Genomic DNA, 16,585 nt, shown 5'->3' with positions numbered 1-16,585 from the left:
ATTTGTTGGAGGGGAGAGGATAGGCAGGGAGACCCAAAAAAAAGAGAATTAAAATAGTCCAAGCGGGTGAAGATGAGAGCATAGAACCACGAATTTGGCAGCGGAAAGTGAAATGAGATGGCGATTTTTCCTGGCATCGAACAGACGAGAGCGGCAGATGCGAGTAGTAGCGGAGGTGTAGGCAAAAATGGCGGGAGAAGACTCAAAGGTGACACCAAGGTTGAGGGCAGAGGAAGCAGGAGTGAGGGAGATAGGAGGGAAGAAAACGGTGGTAACAGGAGAGCGAGAAAAAAAGATCGATGTTTTTAGAAGGATTGAGGCAGAGTATAGCGCCATCCAGGATTGGATGGCGCCCTGTCAGGAGGAGATGCGCGAGGAAAGGTCAGGGGGTGAATGAAGGAAATGAGAAGAAAATGTGGGCATGGTCAGCAAAGTAATGACGAGGGAAGCACATAGAGGAGATAATAGATGCAAGAGGCGAAATAGCGAGAGAGAATGGTAAGGGACCCAGAACCGACAGCCCACCGAACACCGACACTGAAAGGGGAGGGAGGGGATACGGAGTGACCGTAGGAGGATGTGCGAGATGCAAGGTGAGACTCGAGCCAGGAGAGAAGAGTCCCAGAGATGCCGAGGTCGGAGAGAGCGACAATATCAAAGGCGGAAAAAGGTCGAGAAGAATGAGAACGGGTATTGAAGGAGTTATGCAAGATGGTTCTGGACAATTGAGAAGGGCTGTTTCGGTGGAATGGAGTGGACGAAACTTGGACTGAAATTGGCTGACAGAGGTTTGATTTTTTATCCTGGGGCTCACTGGTCGCTATTCTCTCCCAACATCAACCCTCTTCTTGGCTGCAGAGATATCTATACGAGGCCCGCCACAGTGGCGAGATGTTAACTACCTCGCGTAGTATACAGGAGGTCGCGGGTTCGATCCTGACCCTGACGCCTGCTGTATATTTGAAGTTTGCATGTTCTCCCCATGGTCGTGTGGATTTTTTTCCGGCTCCTCCGGGTTTTCTCCTCCACATTTAGAAACGTGCTTTGAGAGTATTTAATCTAGATTTGAACTTTTCGTGACTGCAGGGATCCATACTCTTTGGTACTTTCGGTAAAGTCACGTAGGTATAAAATAAAATAAATCACGACGTTTCGATCGCAACACAAGCAATCATCATCAGGTGGGAGGACCACGCATCCCCATCAGGTGGGAGGACCACGCATCCCCAGCTCTCTCAGCCTCCCCCTTCCAGCCCCGCCCACTTCCCCCCGTCCTAGCTTCACGTCTCCCTCTCCTCGCGTCCACGCAACGCTCCCCTACCCCCCTCCCTTTCCCCTCCCCCTCTCTTACCTATATAACCTCTGACCACGGTATCTCTCTCCCACTTCAGCAAAAAAATGTATTGCTGTGGTTTTCCATCCTGATGACGATTGCTTGTGTTGCGATCGAAACGTCGCGATTTAATATATTTTATTTTATACCTACGTGACTTTACTGAAAGAGCCAAAGAGTATGAGTTGAGAGTATTTGTTTTGATATACATTTCCAACGTGATAGCCCACTTCTTTGAGCTATCATTTGTGATGGCCGGGTCGCTTCTGAAAAAGAGCTGCGTGGCTCAGTGGGCCTTACCCGGTAAAATAAAATACAAATCTAATAGTTTTACTGTACACTCACGAGCTTTAAAACAGTCACCAAAACACACCCCCCCTCCACTCATCGCCCGCATCTGGATTTTTGCAGAATGAGCCTCAAGGCATCTGGAATTACAAAGCATTTGGACGCCTTCGTTTACAATCAATATCACTTGTGAAAATTCCTGACAGCGATGACCTGGCATCACTGACCTGACCTGTCACTCGCCGAACATTAATATAGAACTAAATGTTGTTTGTTTGTCCACCGCCCGCATCTCCGATTAATACGGTTGGCTACGTACTGTGCGAAAGAATTCCAGCACGCAATAAGATGCAACCGATGTGGGTGTGCATTTGAAGCAGCAACAAAAAAAACACGTGTTTCGTTCACAACTGGTAGCAACGGGGAAAATTAAACATAGCAACCGTGACAAGCGGAGACTGTTTGACATAGTTTCGGTAAAGATTAAAAATGTTCACCTTAAGCCTGGCGTTTGCCCGTGTTACTTTATTTAAACCTGTCACAGCCCTCCAACTGTGACGACGATGCATTGCAAGAATAATGTCGAACGCGCCGACTTGACTTTTGTGGGGAGAACACATTGTCCTCAAACTCTCTCGAGAAAATATCTTTGACGGGACATTGCCGAGAATAGATTCGTCAAGAGGCAGCACAAATGTCCTCGTTTGAAGTAAGCTGCGTGCCTTGCGATGAATGAAGCTGAAATTAATCTCACGATTGGGGACACCGTGATGTCATGTTGACCCGCCCCTACTGGACATATGTTAATAACAGAGCTTCGTAGATTATCAGATTTCTCTAAGATACATTTAAAAAACATTTCTGATACTGAAGCCGACACCACTGTACAGGTTTCCATCGCTCTGTGCGGGTTCTGTTTGTGCGATGTCGCGTACATGTGGGGAACCCGTTTGTACACAAAATTCGCTCTATGCGGTTTGAATTCACTCAACATGCGGCTGTGCGGTCGGACGCGGAGCATCATGGTGTGTGTGCCGTGTGTGCCGTGTGTGCCGTGGGGAGCGGTGGTGTAGCGGTTTACACGTTGCGCTAAGAACCCGGCGACTCGATTTCCGCTCACGGCCACCATCCGTGGCGATTATCGAAACCGGTCCTGGGCCTCCCCTACGTCGACTCAGCCTCAAATTAGTACCTGGTGCGGTGTGTATGTCACCGCCGGGGAGACAAAGGTCGGCCGGGCGTGGCGTTGGCCACCCACCCCCTCGTGTACCGTGCCGGCCGTCATAAGTGCTACTAACTAGCAATATATTATATTATTATATTATATTATTATATTATTTTATATTATTTTATTATTTTATTTTATTATGTTTTATTTTTATTATTTTATTACTTCCCTTCTACGTGACTTTACCGAAAGAACCAAGAAGATGAATCCCTGCAGTCACGAAAGCTTTAAATCGAAATTTAACTAGCAATACTTGCCCCAACAGTCTGCTAAGGATATACGAGGGGGATCTTTGTCTGTGTTGTGTTGTATGCACTGTGTGCGCTACTCGGAAGGCAGCTGTCTCCTCGTGCCGTGTCACTTTGTGCGCCCTCCGTTTTGTGGAACGCATACTTTCTACTACCGCATAAAGCGAGGGAAAGCTGTACTTCGTCATTGAACTGCACTGTAGAATATCAACGTATGAACGCTGAACTTCTTTTCGCAGCGTACAGAGCAAACCGTGTCATTCGGAGGTGCGAAATATACCGAGTGCAGTTACTCTGTTTATTTGTAACTACTCCGCAGTTGCAAATATACAGAGCAGCTACATTTCTTGTGTCTCAATATATTGCACGAATTCCCGGTAAACTTGGCACGTTTGGGGCAGCGTTGGCATGTGGCTGAAACCGTTGGACCAACGCTGGCCCAACTTTCCAATTTTTACTGGAAATCCGTGCAATATATTGAGAATTAAGAAATGTCGCTGCTCTGTCTATTTTCAACTGCAGAATAGTTCCAAAGATACAGAGTAACTACCGTACTCTAAGATACAGATGACGGTAGATACAGAGGAACTGCCGTACACTGTATCTTTCGCACCTCCGATTAGCACGGTTGGCTACGTGCGGCACCCAGTAAATGTGCCAACGTTGTGGCAACGATGGCACATTTACTGCGTTCCTTTCTTTAAGCCAAGTACAACCTATCGTTACAAATATTTATAGACTTTTTTTAAAAGAGGGGGGGAGGAGATCTTCTTCACTGATGCAAAATGAAGACGAGTCGGCATTGTGACTGCGGTCACAAGAGACCATGGCCCGCGTGACCCCAGCCACTGCCACCCCCTGCACCGCCCGATGCCCAACACCGTGGGTCACGTAATCCAGGAGGGCATCGTCGAGTTGGCATCGGACCGTAAAGCCTTCGAAGAGGCCGATGGAATTGGCGTAATACTCTCTCGGTATGAACACTGCTAATGTCGCTCGGCTCGCCTTGCCATCCCATCCTACGCGTACGATTAGAAGAAAAGGAAGGTGGAAAAAGTAATTTGACAAATAAATACTTGCGGGGTAAATGCTTAGATGCTACCAGCAGAGGGCATGTGATGAACTGCTTTTTGTGTGTTCGTTATCCCCACCAACTCACCGCACCTCCAATGAGCCCGATTGGGGCTACAAACGGTGTGAAAGAAGTTCAACATACAGTAATGTATGTACATGCGCGTGGTTACATTGCAACGTACGGGCTGGAATTGTTCGTTAGCAATGCTCACAGTGTATTATTTAATAATGATTTAGACACCACTCTCTCGTGTGATAGTTAAATCGCCGTAATAGGTACAGTACAACAAAATGACTAAACAATTATTGCCGGAAAGGGTATGTTGTACGGCCTCTTTTTTATCATACTCACAAAAAGGGTCCCATGGTTATTTTTTTTTCCAAGGCTGTTCCCTAGGTGACCGCGAGGCTACGCGGTCTGTCTAACATTCTGAATCCAATGTCATGTAAACTCAACTTGTTTTTTTTACCAGGTAAGGCCCACTGAGCTATACATCTCTTTTCATCAGCAACCTGGCCACAAATGATAGCTCGACGAAGTGGCTTATCGTGTGGCAATTTATTGCAGCCAAATACTCTAAACGCACGTTGTTATTTTTAAATGTGGAGGGGAAAAACCGGAGGACCCGGAGAATAATCCACGGGAGAGAGTGGACATTCAAACTACAAATATATAGCAGGCGTCAGGGTTGGGATCGAACACACGACCTCATGTATACTAGGCGAGTTAGTTAACATCTCGCCACCGTGGCGCCCATGTGTAGGGGTGTCAGGCGATGGATTCCCACCAATAGGAGGGGGAATGGGATGGTAACAGGAGAAGGAGGAGGAGCAGGTGAGGAGATAGAAGGGAGAGAACGAGCGGGAAGAGGAGGTCGTTGGCGGGAACGAGATTGGGACGGCTGGGGACAGGTGTGGATGGGAGGAAAGGAATAAAAGACGAATCCCCTGCAACCGTGTGTCGGCTCTCCTTGACACATGTATGGGATGCTATTGGCGAGACAAAACTGCTGCGAGACTGACAGAAAAATAATTAGGAACGAAAATGACCAATTGGACATTCATTCAGGGCATGGCAAGTGCTCCCTCCTCGAATTGTGCATTATTTGAATGAATCTATATTATTACATCGCGATCATTTGGTTTGATACGTTTATGAATGTGTTGTCGTGAACAATACTCAGTGGTTGCATAAATTTGATGATTGTCACCCACGTTGTTGTTTTTTTTTTATTTCATTGTTTTAAATCGAGAAAACAACACGATTGTGATTTAAGCACTTATAATAACCGTACTCGATAACTTAAGGAAGATTCGATTGAGTGGAATGTTTTACGAATGTGGCAATGTCTGCTGACAGAAATGCAATGTATGTGGCTGGAATATGCAAGTGAAACTGACGATATTAAGATACACGTAACTTGGCAATGTTAATATTCGTGAGAAAAAGTTTGTTATAGAATTGAGTAGCTAAGGAGTTAACATCACACTTACAGTTTAAGCTCCATCACAGCGGTGGCACTATCGTTATCACAAAGCCCTGGATATACAAATGTACTGCGAATGTAACTTCCTGCCATGCTCAATGAGTCTGGCTCGAACATTACACCAACAGAGATTATAATATGCTGCATTTTTAAACTGCACAATGTTATAAATATTGACTTTCGTGACTGCAGGAATTCATATTCTTTGGGTCTTTCGGAATAGTCACGTAGATAGGTTCAAAATTAAAATAACCACGACGTTTCGATCACAACACAAGCGATGGTCTTCAGGTGGAATAAACCCGTTGAAAAAAGGGGTGAAAGCTCCCAAAGGCAAGTTGTTTTGAAAGGTTTACGATGGGCGTAGCCCAAGTGTCAACTTGCAGTGCGCCCAACGAAGTGGGTGGGGCACAAGGGCCCTGGGGCGAGCATAAGCGGAGATGGTTATGTTAATGAATCAAGAGAAGGGTAGGCGCAGGAGCCCTGGAGAATTTAGTAACATAAATAAAACTAACATCGGAAGGTGACAAGATGGAAACATCACAGCCAGTTATGACTTAAACTGTTCGATGACGTCCTTCCAATGATTGCTGAGTTTGTACCTATCCTCTCGGTTGAAATTGTGTCTGTGTCTATATATATCGATGACTTCATGAAGGAATCTTTGTTGATAGCCAGTGGGCTTGCAAAGTACCTTCGTCTTAGAGAAATAAATGTCGTGTGAGCCAACCGCATTAACACAATGATCAGCCACGGCTGAAGTGTTGGTCCTCCCGTGTTTCAAATCTGCCTTATGCTCACGAACACGGTCAGAGACATGTCGCTTAGTTTCCCCAATGTAACTACTGCCACAGACACAGCTTAGTTCGTAGACACCAGGGTATTGCATGTCAGGGATCCTATCCTTCACAGATAGGATCAGATCACGAATTTTATGCACTGTGCTAAATCGAACCTGGATCTTGCGTTTGCTCATGATTTTGGAAATATTTTTGGTGACCCCTGCTATATATGGCAAAGTGATGGTTTTGATTAGGTCCTCAGATGGTTCTTTCCCAACGGTTGGGGTGATAGCTTTATGGATTGTGTAGTCAGAATATCCATTCGTCTTGAGAGCTTTGTGCACGTGTTCCAGTTCACTGGTTAGGTGATGATGGTTGGAGATACATCGAGCTCCATGGTATCGAGTTTTGATGAGGGAATTTTTCTGGGATGGATGATGGTGGGAGTCCGGTTTTAGGTAGGCATCAGCATGGGTTGCTTTCCTTGTAGACAGAGTGGCCCATTGAACCATCTGGTCTCTTTTCGATTCGAACATCCTAGAATGGTAGCTTGCCATCCTTTTCCACCTCCATGGTGAATTTGATGGCTGGGTGTATGGAATTCATGTGGTTGAAGAATTGGTTCAGAACTGGTCGGCCATGTGGCCAGATGACGGACGTGTTATCTACGTACCTCTTCCACAAGGACGGGCGTAAAGTGGATGCCTGGATGGCGTCTGTCTCAAATGTTTCCATGAAAATATTGGCTACAACCGGAGATAAGGGAGAACCCACTGGGGTGCCTTCAACTTGTTTGTAGAATGTTCGATTCCAGGTGAAATATGTGTTGGTGAGGAAATGTCTCACCAGGGCCGGTACATCAGCATTCAATCCTTGTTGGACCAAATCTTCAATGATTGCAATGGTGTCGGGCACAGGAACTTTGGTAAGCAAAGAAACTACATCGAAACTAATGAGCAAATCACCTAAAGATAGTGAGATGTCATTAATTAACGATACCAAGTGAGCTGAGTTAAGTACAGATGAGGTGGTCTTACCAGTGAATGGTTGCAAGGTCTCAGACAGAAATCGGGCCAGTTTGTAGGTGGGTGAGTCAATGGTGGAGACGATGGGACAAAGAGGTGTACCTTCTTTATGAATTTTTGGTAAACCATACAATCTGGTTTCAAAATGACTAACGTAACCATCTCCACTTGTGCTGGCCCCAGGGCCCTTGTGCCCCACCCACTTCGTTGGGCGCGCTTCAAGTTGACACTTGTGCTACGCCCATCTTAAAACTTTAAAAACAGCTTGCCTTTGGGAGCTTTCCCCCCTTTTTTCCACCTGAAGACGATCGCTTGTGTTGTGATCGAAATGTCGTGGTTTTTTGTTCTTTTTTTTTAATTAATTTTGAACCTATCTACGTGACTTTATCGAAAGACCCAAAGAATATGCACAATGTTATGTCCATAATAGAGGGGGGGGGGTTGGGGTTAGATCGCATAAATATATAAATGTGTCGTTAAAACCCACTACCACCCGACACAGCCAACTAGTAAGGGTTGACACGTAAACAGAACGTGGCCAATTCGTCACTAGTACAGCACACCAGTGTGTTGGAGAGCCAAGCCACAACATTTACAATCGTTTCGCCAGTAATTAGAACTAGCTTCATCAGGCGACTGCCAGATTTGTGGAGAAGTTCACCTGTTTCGTTCCTTATATAAAGGCGTAGATATGGTGACCACACTTCTGCACTCTTGCGTAAAGTAGGGGGGGGGGGGACAATGTTACGTATTTACACTTTGCGGACAAACATTTGTCATCTATGCTGCCATGTTTTAGATCAATGTTCTACACAGGACCACTGCCAACGCGATATCTGTTTCAAGCAAATGTCCCAAGCTGGAATATATACAAATAAAATATTAAACGATTTCTCGGCCTTGGCCGGCATCCATAATGGCATGGCTCATGTGGCATTGAGTCTGCAAAATGCTGCAGTCACTCAGTATGGATATGTGATCACTCCTTGTGATTGACATGATAAAGCACTCGCTTCTTGAGCGTATTGGTTGGTCCTGGTTGCTTGCTGGAACACCGTGCAGTAAGTTGTGTTGTAGGGGCTCTTCACGAGGCCCATAGCCAAGCCTCGTGAGTGCTGACAAATCATGAGCTTAATATTAAGGGAATGGAAGAGGGCCCAAAGGTCCATGACCCAAAATCTGGTCAGGAGAATAATTAATCCATGGTTCAAGTTCATGGTTATGTGTAATCAATTGACAAATATTGCCGTGATTAGCACTGCTACAGTGCTCTCAGCAGACACGTGTGCAGGTGCCTAAACCTAATTCTAGGAATTGTATGCATAATAACACTGTTAAAGAAAACGCAAGGTAAAGAGTTCACGATTGCTTTTTCACAGTGTGTGTTTTCAGTATTTTTGGCTGTGCAACATAATGCTATGCTGATGCCATAGCATTTTAAAATATGTGATTCCATGCCAAGTGATAAGGTACCGAAAGCTACTGCCTATAGGGACAGGTAAGTGAAGGAGGGCAAGCGAGCTCATCCTTGATTTCCAGGAAAGCTTGGTTTCTCACGCTCAGGAACTCCGTGCTGCTGTAAGAAATGAGCATGGCTGGTGGAGGCGGCGGCGGTTCCCTCCTGCCGCGTGCCTTTCGAACACGATGAAGGCACAGCGAGAGCACGGCGATGCATCCCAGCTCGACCAGAAACACGGCCGCCACGATCGCCGCGTTGAGTCGCCATGGGCCACCGGCGGGCGCGGTGAACTCGGCCGTGGCGGCAGCAGCGGCGTCCGCGTCACCAAACGATCGCTCGGTCTCCCAGCAGCGACTGCGACCCGACCGGCCGATGGCCGCCACGCACACCTGGTAGCGCCCATTTGCACGCAGGCCCCGCAGCACGTGGCTGCGCCAGGTGGCGTGTACGAGCAGCGATGAGCCGGCGTTGTGCGCCGGCTCGCCGTCCACGGCGCGGTAGGCGACCGCGAACGCCCGCACGCTGGAGCGAGGGGAGCACCACCGCACCTCCACGTCCGACTCGCTCACTGGCACGACGGCGAGCAGCCGAGGAGCCGTCAGACGCACCGGCGACGTGTCGCATGGACAGCCGCCGCGCTGCCACGTTGCACGGCAGGGCGGCTGAGGGTGGTGGCAGGGATCCACGTCGCACGGCTCCGCCTGACGGTACTGGGCGACGCCCGACTCATTGCCCACACCGGCGACGTTTTCTTCCATTTCAAAATCGAAGGTTTCGTAGGAGAAACTGGGAGGCCCGAACAGAAGATGAGGGTCGATGGCTTGCGGCGGGCGCGCCTGGAACGCAGTGGCGTGTTTCGGTGTCGGTGTTTGAAAAATGGCAGGATGCGTCGTAGACGCGTCCTCGGGGGAGTTTTTTGGGTATTCTTTAGAAGTAAAGAGACTAAGTGGTGGGGTCGTGTTATCCGAAGTTATCGATTTATCCACAGTTGTGGTGTCGCTGTCAGCAGACAGAGTAGTGCGGATGATGGGTGCTGGGCTTGAGAGGTAATGGGCATCGTAAGGTTGAGACGTGGGTGGCTGACGTGTCCTTCCTTGTGTGTTATCGTGGGATGTGTAGGGTTGCGTTGTGTTCCCATTATGTACGCTTTGGCTGCGTGCTGTTGGTTCTGGTGTGAATGTTGCGGGTGCGCGTGCGGTGGTTGTGTCCGTGCCCGGCTGGAGTGTGTGCGCTGTCGGGGATTCTGGCGTATGTTCACCGGGCAGGTGTGTGTGCGGTTGAGTGGCATTTGGGTTTCGTGTGTGAGTTGGCGTTGGTTGAGAATTCAGGCTTGGCCTGTACGTGTGTTGTTGCTCCGTACCTGGTTGAGCTGTTTCAAATTCAAAGGTGCCAGGGATGTGTGCGGTGGCTGGGTTTGCTGTGCCCATCGGAGGTTGTGACGTGGGAGCTTGCTGCGTGTGGGGTAGTCGTGGACGTATTAGGTTTGAGAGCAAATTCTCCCGGGAGACGGCACCGCTGGGAGTGCCGCTCTTATTTACTCTCTCGCACAGAGTCACCACAATCTGTTCGGCTGAAGGAGAGGTTGTCTTTGAATTACGGGTCACACAGTGGATATCTTGTGGCCTGTAAAACATATGTTCATATAATTGTATTATTACTCGGTTTCAATCGTTCGCTGTATAAATTTCGATTTAAAGCTTTCGTGACTGCAGGGATTCATCTTCTTGGTTCTTTCGGTAAAGTCACGTAGAAGGGAAGTAATAAAATAATAAAAATAAAACATAATAAAACAATTCTCACGACGTTTCGGCCACAACGCAAGCAGCCATCCTCAGGCGAAGAATGAAACACCCCAAGCTTGGAGCGTATATTTAAGCTGGGTTAGAGGGGGGGGAGGTGGGAAGAAGAGCACCTAAACAAAGATCCTGTTGAGGAGCCTTTCAAGACCATCACCTTACCCTACATTGCTGGGGTCACAAAAAAGATCTCCAAAATCCTGATTAAACACAAGATCCAGGTCCGATTCAACACAGTACATAAAATCCGTGATCTGGTACCGTCTGTAAAAGATGTGGTTCCAGACATACAGTACCCTGGTGTCTACAAACTAAGTTGCCTCTGTGGTAGCAGTTACATTGGGGAAACCAAACGACATGTCTCGGACCGCATCCGTGAACATAAAGCTGACCTGAAACACTGTAGGACAAACACCTCAGCCGTGGCAGATCACTGTTACAACTCAGTGGGCTCACATGACATTGACTTCTCTAAGACAGAGGTTCTCTGCAAGCCATCTGGCTATCATGAGAGATTCGTACATGAGGCGATCCACATTTACAAACACAGAGACAATTTTAACCGAGAAGATGGATTCTGGCTTAGCAATCACTGGAAGGACGTAATAAACCATTTTGATACACATTAGGGTGGGTAGAATAATACATAGTGTTATATTAAAAATGTATAAGGTATAGGGTGGTTTATAGCAATACAGTATGTAATTTAATGTTGGTTTTGCCTATGGAAGTATATAGTACGGTATAGACGCGTGTGATGTAAGAGAATAAAGTTTAGATGGAAGCATATTATATAATTTTTTACAACGTAGAATTTTTCATGTATTACTTACTGTTAGTAACTCAGCTTATTGTAGAGTATAGTAAGTTTACTGATGATGCTATGTAGTTTATACTTTAGTTTGTCATGCAGTTTATACTGTAGTTTTTTACGTGGTTGTTTAGTAACTACAGCTACATACTATTAACATTCCTTTCCTTTGTTAATGCTCCCCCCCTTCCCCCCCCCCCTTTGATGCTGCTAATCCTGCATAATGCACGGGCATAGTATTGATTTGGAACCCCCCCCGCCCACCTCCTACGCATTTTCCATATGCTGAATTCCTCTTGATATGCAAATTATTTTGTTTAGGCGCTCTTCTTCCCACCTCCCCCCCCTCTAACCCAGCTTAAATATACGCTCCAAGCTTGGGGTGTTTCATTCTTCGCCTGAGGATGGCTGCTTGCGTTGTGGCCGAAACGTCGTGAGAATTGTTTTATTATGTTTTATTTTTATTATTTTATTACTTCCCTTCTACGTGACTTTACCGAAAGAACCAAGAAGACGTTCGCTGTATAGTTTTACACTTGTTTTTTTCGTCAGATCATTTCATCTTGTGACACTGGATAGAAAAAAACATAAATTTTAGCCATACCACTTAACCACGTGTATATATTCAGCTGTGAACGTGGTTTCTCAAGTAAAAGAGATGTTTATTTGTTTCCCCGAGGCTAATGTTTAAGAGTAGCACTTGCACAAATACTCCACCAAAAATGCATGCAAAGCAATATGGGTGTCTTCCAAAACGCCGTGTTATCTAAAGCTGCACACAGTGACTACCAGTGGTGGGAATAGGCCAAAATGCCCCGGAACGCCGTGGTGGGAGTGACATTTTGAACCCGACTGTTGTATTGATTGACTCACAGATAGACCCCTAGACCAACAGAGAGACCCACAGACACACATAGAGACCCACATACACACAGAGACCCACATATACTCTCAGAGACCCACAGACAGGCACAGAGACCCACACACAGAGCTAAGCTCCTGCTCATGCCCCTCTTCCTCAGATCTAGTCGCGGGTTGGGTGGGGGGGGAATCATTGATGAGTTCCCCCCAGTAATTTCTTCCCATTTCCAGCCCTGGTGACTGATGAGAACATTAGCTTGAGCAGTGAGCAAATCTAACAATTCTGAGAGCATTCCCTCACCTGCTGGAGTTGTTCTCTTGGCCTCCCGGAATCTGAGCATCGCTCAGTGTTAAATAGAAAATGAAGACGGAATGCAGAAGATGTAGCACGCTGTGCTCCATGGTCTTGTTCTGGGCTGTTTTTCTTTTCTGTGAGAGCATCGCGGAATATCCATCACATTGATTGCACTCACTTTGAGAAGAGGAAGAAAAGACCGTTATGGCTAGTGAATAGGAGGGGGGGGCGTAACAGTTTTCCACTGGTTTTGTGCACCACGTTGCGAGCCACGGGCGATAATTTCGTTTCGATACACTGCAAACCGGTCCTGGCCACTGCTCTATGGCCCTGTTCTCCACCATCCTGCACTGCAGCCATGAATATAAACGCTGAACGACAAATTGCACTTGCCTGGCAGCTTCGGCAGCAGTTTGTTAACCCGTTGGATGCAGGGTTTAAAAATCAATTCAAGCGTGAACTTTTGTTGTCTAATTTCTACTGCGTTAAGTTCATAAACACAACTGTAATTGATTTTCAAATGTACAATTTGATTCCTGTACCGTGAACATAACAATTACTTTTTATCAATCAAACCATTTGAGTTCCCCGCCTGGAATTTAGCACGCGGCTCAGATTGTCGGCCATGTTGTCATCTTCACCGAGCCCGAAACAGTGGCGAGACTGGAGTGTTGCGCTGTGTAGAAGGGACCATTGCCCGAAACGTCGCCTGTTATATACCTTTAGATTTTTTTAAGGCCACAGTGTTGTTGACAAACGTGTTGAGGTTGTATGATAATTTGTGCTTGTGCACCACGGCCAACGCAGCAGCAGCATCAATCGCCAAATACAGTAACGCGTTTAACGTAGTGTTATGGAGTTTATGGTACGACAATAAATACATAATTATTGAGTAAATGTACAGAACGTTTCTTTCAAAAGTTAAGGGAGTAACAATTGACAGCAATAACTGTTACCTAAACATGCCGCTTAACACATGTATAAACTTTAGATCCAAGTATACACATGTACAGACTAATGCAAAGACAGAAAACAATGATCCCTCGTAAAGCCTTAATCGACTTTTTGGGGAAAGTGCTGTTAGCGAGCACTTATGAAGGCCGGGACGGCACACGAGGGGGTGGGTGGGTGGCCAGCACCACGCCCCAGTGGCGATGTTTACGCATCTCAGCAGGTACTCATTTGAGGCTGAGTCGACCTAGGGGGAGGCCCAGGACCGGTTCAAATAATATTCACCGGTGTTGGCCGTGAGCACGAATGGAACTCGGGTCGCCGGGTTTAACCGCTACACAAACCGCTCCCCACACACGCACATACACCCTAAATTATCTCACATGCCTACACAAAACTAATGTCTACAGTTGAATCAAACGTAGGATACACAAACACGGGATACGTGGTTTGACCGCACAAACAGTATCAACAAAACAAAGCAACTAGCTGCATCTTGCATACATTATAAGCACAGTGTTTTTGACAAAGGAGGTAAGATTGGTCTAAATCAACCGCTGTTCAAACTAGGATTGAAATGTACTATTTATAACAATGTTTTTAACCTTGATTTGAAGCTTTCGTGACTGCAGGAATTACTCTTTGGTTCTTTCGGTAAAGTCGGTAAAGTGTTTTGTCTCTCTCTAATTTAGTTCTACCTGATGACGGTTGCTTGTGTTGTAATCGAAACGTCGTATTATATTACTTAATTTATTTTCTTTCTACGTGACTTTACCAAAAGAACCAAAGAGTAAGTTTTAAAACGTATCCCATTACAGTGTTCCTTGGAAACACAGCCGTATTTGGTACAACCTTCGTTAAATCAATAGAATCATACGCGAGCAGATGTGAATGATGATGCATTTACGACTCTTTGGGGTTGTCCGCAATGTTGTCGATAACCCAGCGAGGTTTTTTTGTTTTCCCACAACCACAGCCCCACTTCTGTCTGCGGGTAATCCAATTTGAAATACAAATGACTCCTGCGGTGGGAAGCTCTCGTCGTGGCGACGATCAGCACGACGGACTTTGCAATGCAGGTCGCCGGTTCCGTTATCCCCGCCACGGCAGTCGAATCAATGGTGCGCGTTTCTTATAAACCCACCGCATATGGCCACCTCTTTCAAGACCACTGACCAACGTGGAAGAGAAGGCTAAAGTACCCTCTGGATGAGCTCGAGAGAGAGAGAGAGAGAACTCATGAGAGTGGAGGCGCTCCCGCAGGGCTGTCCCTCTACTGCCTGTACTACTGTGTAACATGAAATGTGTCTGCTAATACCTGTGGGTTTATCAGCTCAACCTCCGATTAGCAGGGTTGGCTACGTACGGTGTGAAATAAAAACTCAACTAAACATTTGCTTTACCAAGTAAAGCCAACTGAGGTATTTTGCTCTTTTTCCCCAACGTTCAGAGACACTCCACACTTCACCGACTAACCCCATGAAGTGTACGTTTAACGCGCGTACGTGCGCGTACCTATGCGTCAGGTGCTACCAGAGCCTGGCCATTCATGAGTGAGGATGACGTCTTGATGTCCGCGCACCGTGGCAAAGAATGTTCCTCACCTCTGAAAACTAAGAATCGGCTTTACCCTTTCTGGCAATAACACAGCTATATTCTTGGTTCTTTCGGTAAAGTCACGTAGAAGGGAAATAATAAAATAATATGAATATAAAACAATAAAAAAAGAACCAAGAATATGAATCCCTGCAGTCACGAAAGCTTTAAATAAAAAAATAACACGGCTGTTAAGATGTTCAAACGCCAAATGAATACCTCTCTTTGCTTTGTTCGAATTGCCCAGTTAAGTTGTAACACAACGTTTCTCCATCCAATCCGTGAAGAGTAGGGGGTATGCGTACGACGCACACATGCACTGTTTTCCACCTATGTTCCGTTTAGAATTGATAAAAGCTACCATAATGCCTCTCCTTGATTACTGCGACATCGTTTATAAATTAGCACCCAGTAATGTTCTGAAGAAGCTTGACTCAATATATCATTCGGCCTTAAGATTTGCATTTAACTGCCCATATAGGACCCACCACTGCGGTCTCTGCATTGGGTCAAATTTAACATCTCTTTATGATCGACGTCTTATGCATCAGATATTATTCATTTACGATGTACTTACAAAAAAATCCGCAGATTACCTCATGGATCTCCTTATTGTTTCGGAAAACAAATATGAGCTAAGATCTTCGCTCATCTACCAGCTTCGCATTCCTAATTGCTGTACAAATACTGGAGAACCGGCTTTTGCTAAAGATGCCCCCAGGGGCTGGAATGCTATCGCAAATAAACTCCAGCTTGAATCGTTACCAACAAGACAATCATTAAAAATGCTCTATAGAGGAGTCGTACAACCATGGCTGACACTGCTATCATGTGGCCCTAAATCAAAAATATAGCTATAGATGACCGATATATGAAATTATTATGTATTGTGATTATAGTGCGCTGCTACTGCTATTGTTAATCTGGCTGTTATGGATTGGCTTATGCAGCTAGCGAAGGATGTGTGTTGTGTGTGTCGCCATTGTAAACTTTTAATCACATTTGTTTGGAAAACTGTTACGTTGTTTACATAGCATTGTTTTAGTACGTTTTAGAGGGGCTTGGTTTGGCCCGATTTTTTTTTATTTAGTATAGATTTATACTTAAATTTTTTGTCTGTATTATATTATGATTGTTATTGGGATCAAACATCGAAATGGAATTTTTTGCACTTTTTGTACGCAGCATGGACAGGTTGTGCTTTTTCTGTAGGATTTTATTGTTTACGTATGCGATGTTTAGATTTGTGTACAATTAATTTTAGGTGTATCTTGTAATTTTATTGTTTGTTGCGGTTGAAACCAAATCAAGAGCCGAATGGCTCACAGGGTAAATCCTAATAAATGAACTC

At 45.8% G+C, this 16,585-nt stretch overlaps 1 protein-coding gene across 1 annotated transcript in view; it reads right to left on the bottom strand.

Annotated features, from left to right (window-relative positions):
* Positions 1–1,350: 1,350 nt before the first annotated feature.
* Positions 1,351–16,585, bottom strand: part of LOC144728960 (equilibrative nucleoside transporter 1-like) — a 146,212-nt gene continuing 130,977 nt past the window's right edge. Inside the window, exons 2-3 of the mRNA XM_078608745.1 lie at positions 12,694–12,821; positions 1,351–10,547 (exon numbers count right to left, since the gene is read on the bottom strand). Of these exons, the coding sequence (XP_078464871.1) occupies positions 8,945–10,547; positions 12,694–12,821 (1,731 nt within the window). The 3' untranslated portion in view covers positions 1,351–8,944. The remainder of the gene's footprint in view (positions 10,548–12,693; positions 12,822–16,585) is intronic.

Source organism: Lampetra planeri, chromosome 30, assembly GCF_965212315.1.
Source record: "Lampetra planeri chromosome 30, kcLamPlan1.2.h2, whole genome shotgun sequence".
Classification (NCBI taxonomy): domain Eukaryota; kingdom Metazoa; phylum Chordata; class Hyperoartia; order Petromyzontiformes; family Petromyzontidae; genus Lampetra; species Lampetra planeri.
This window is presented reverse-complemented; position numbering and strand designations above follow the sequence as displayed.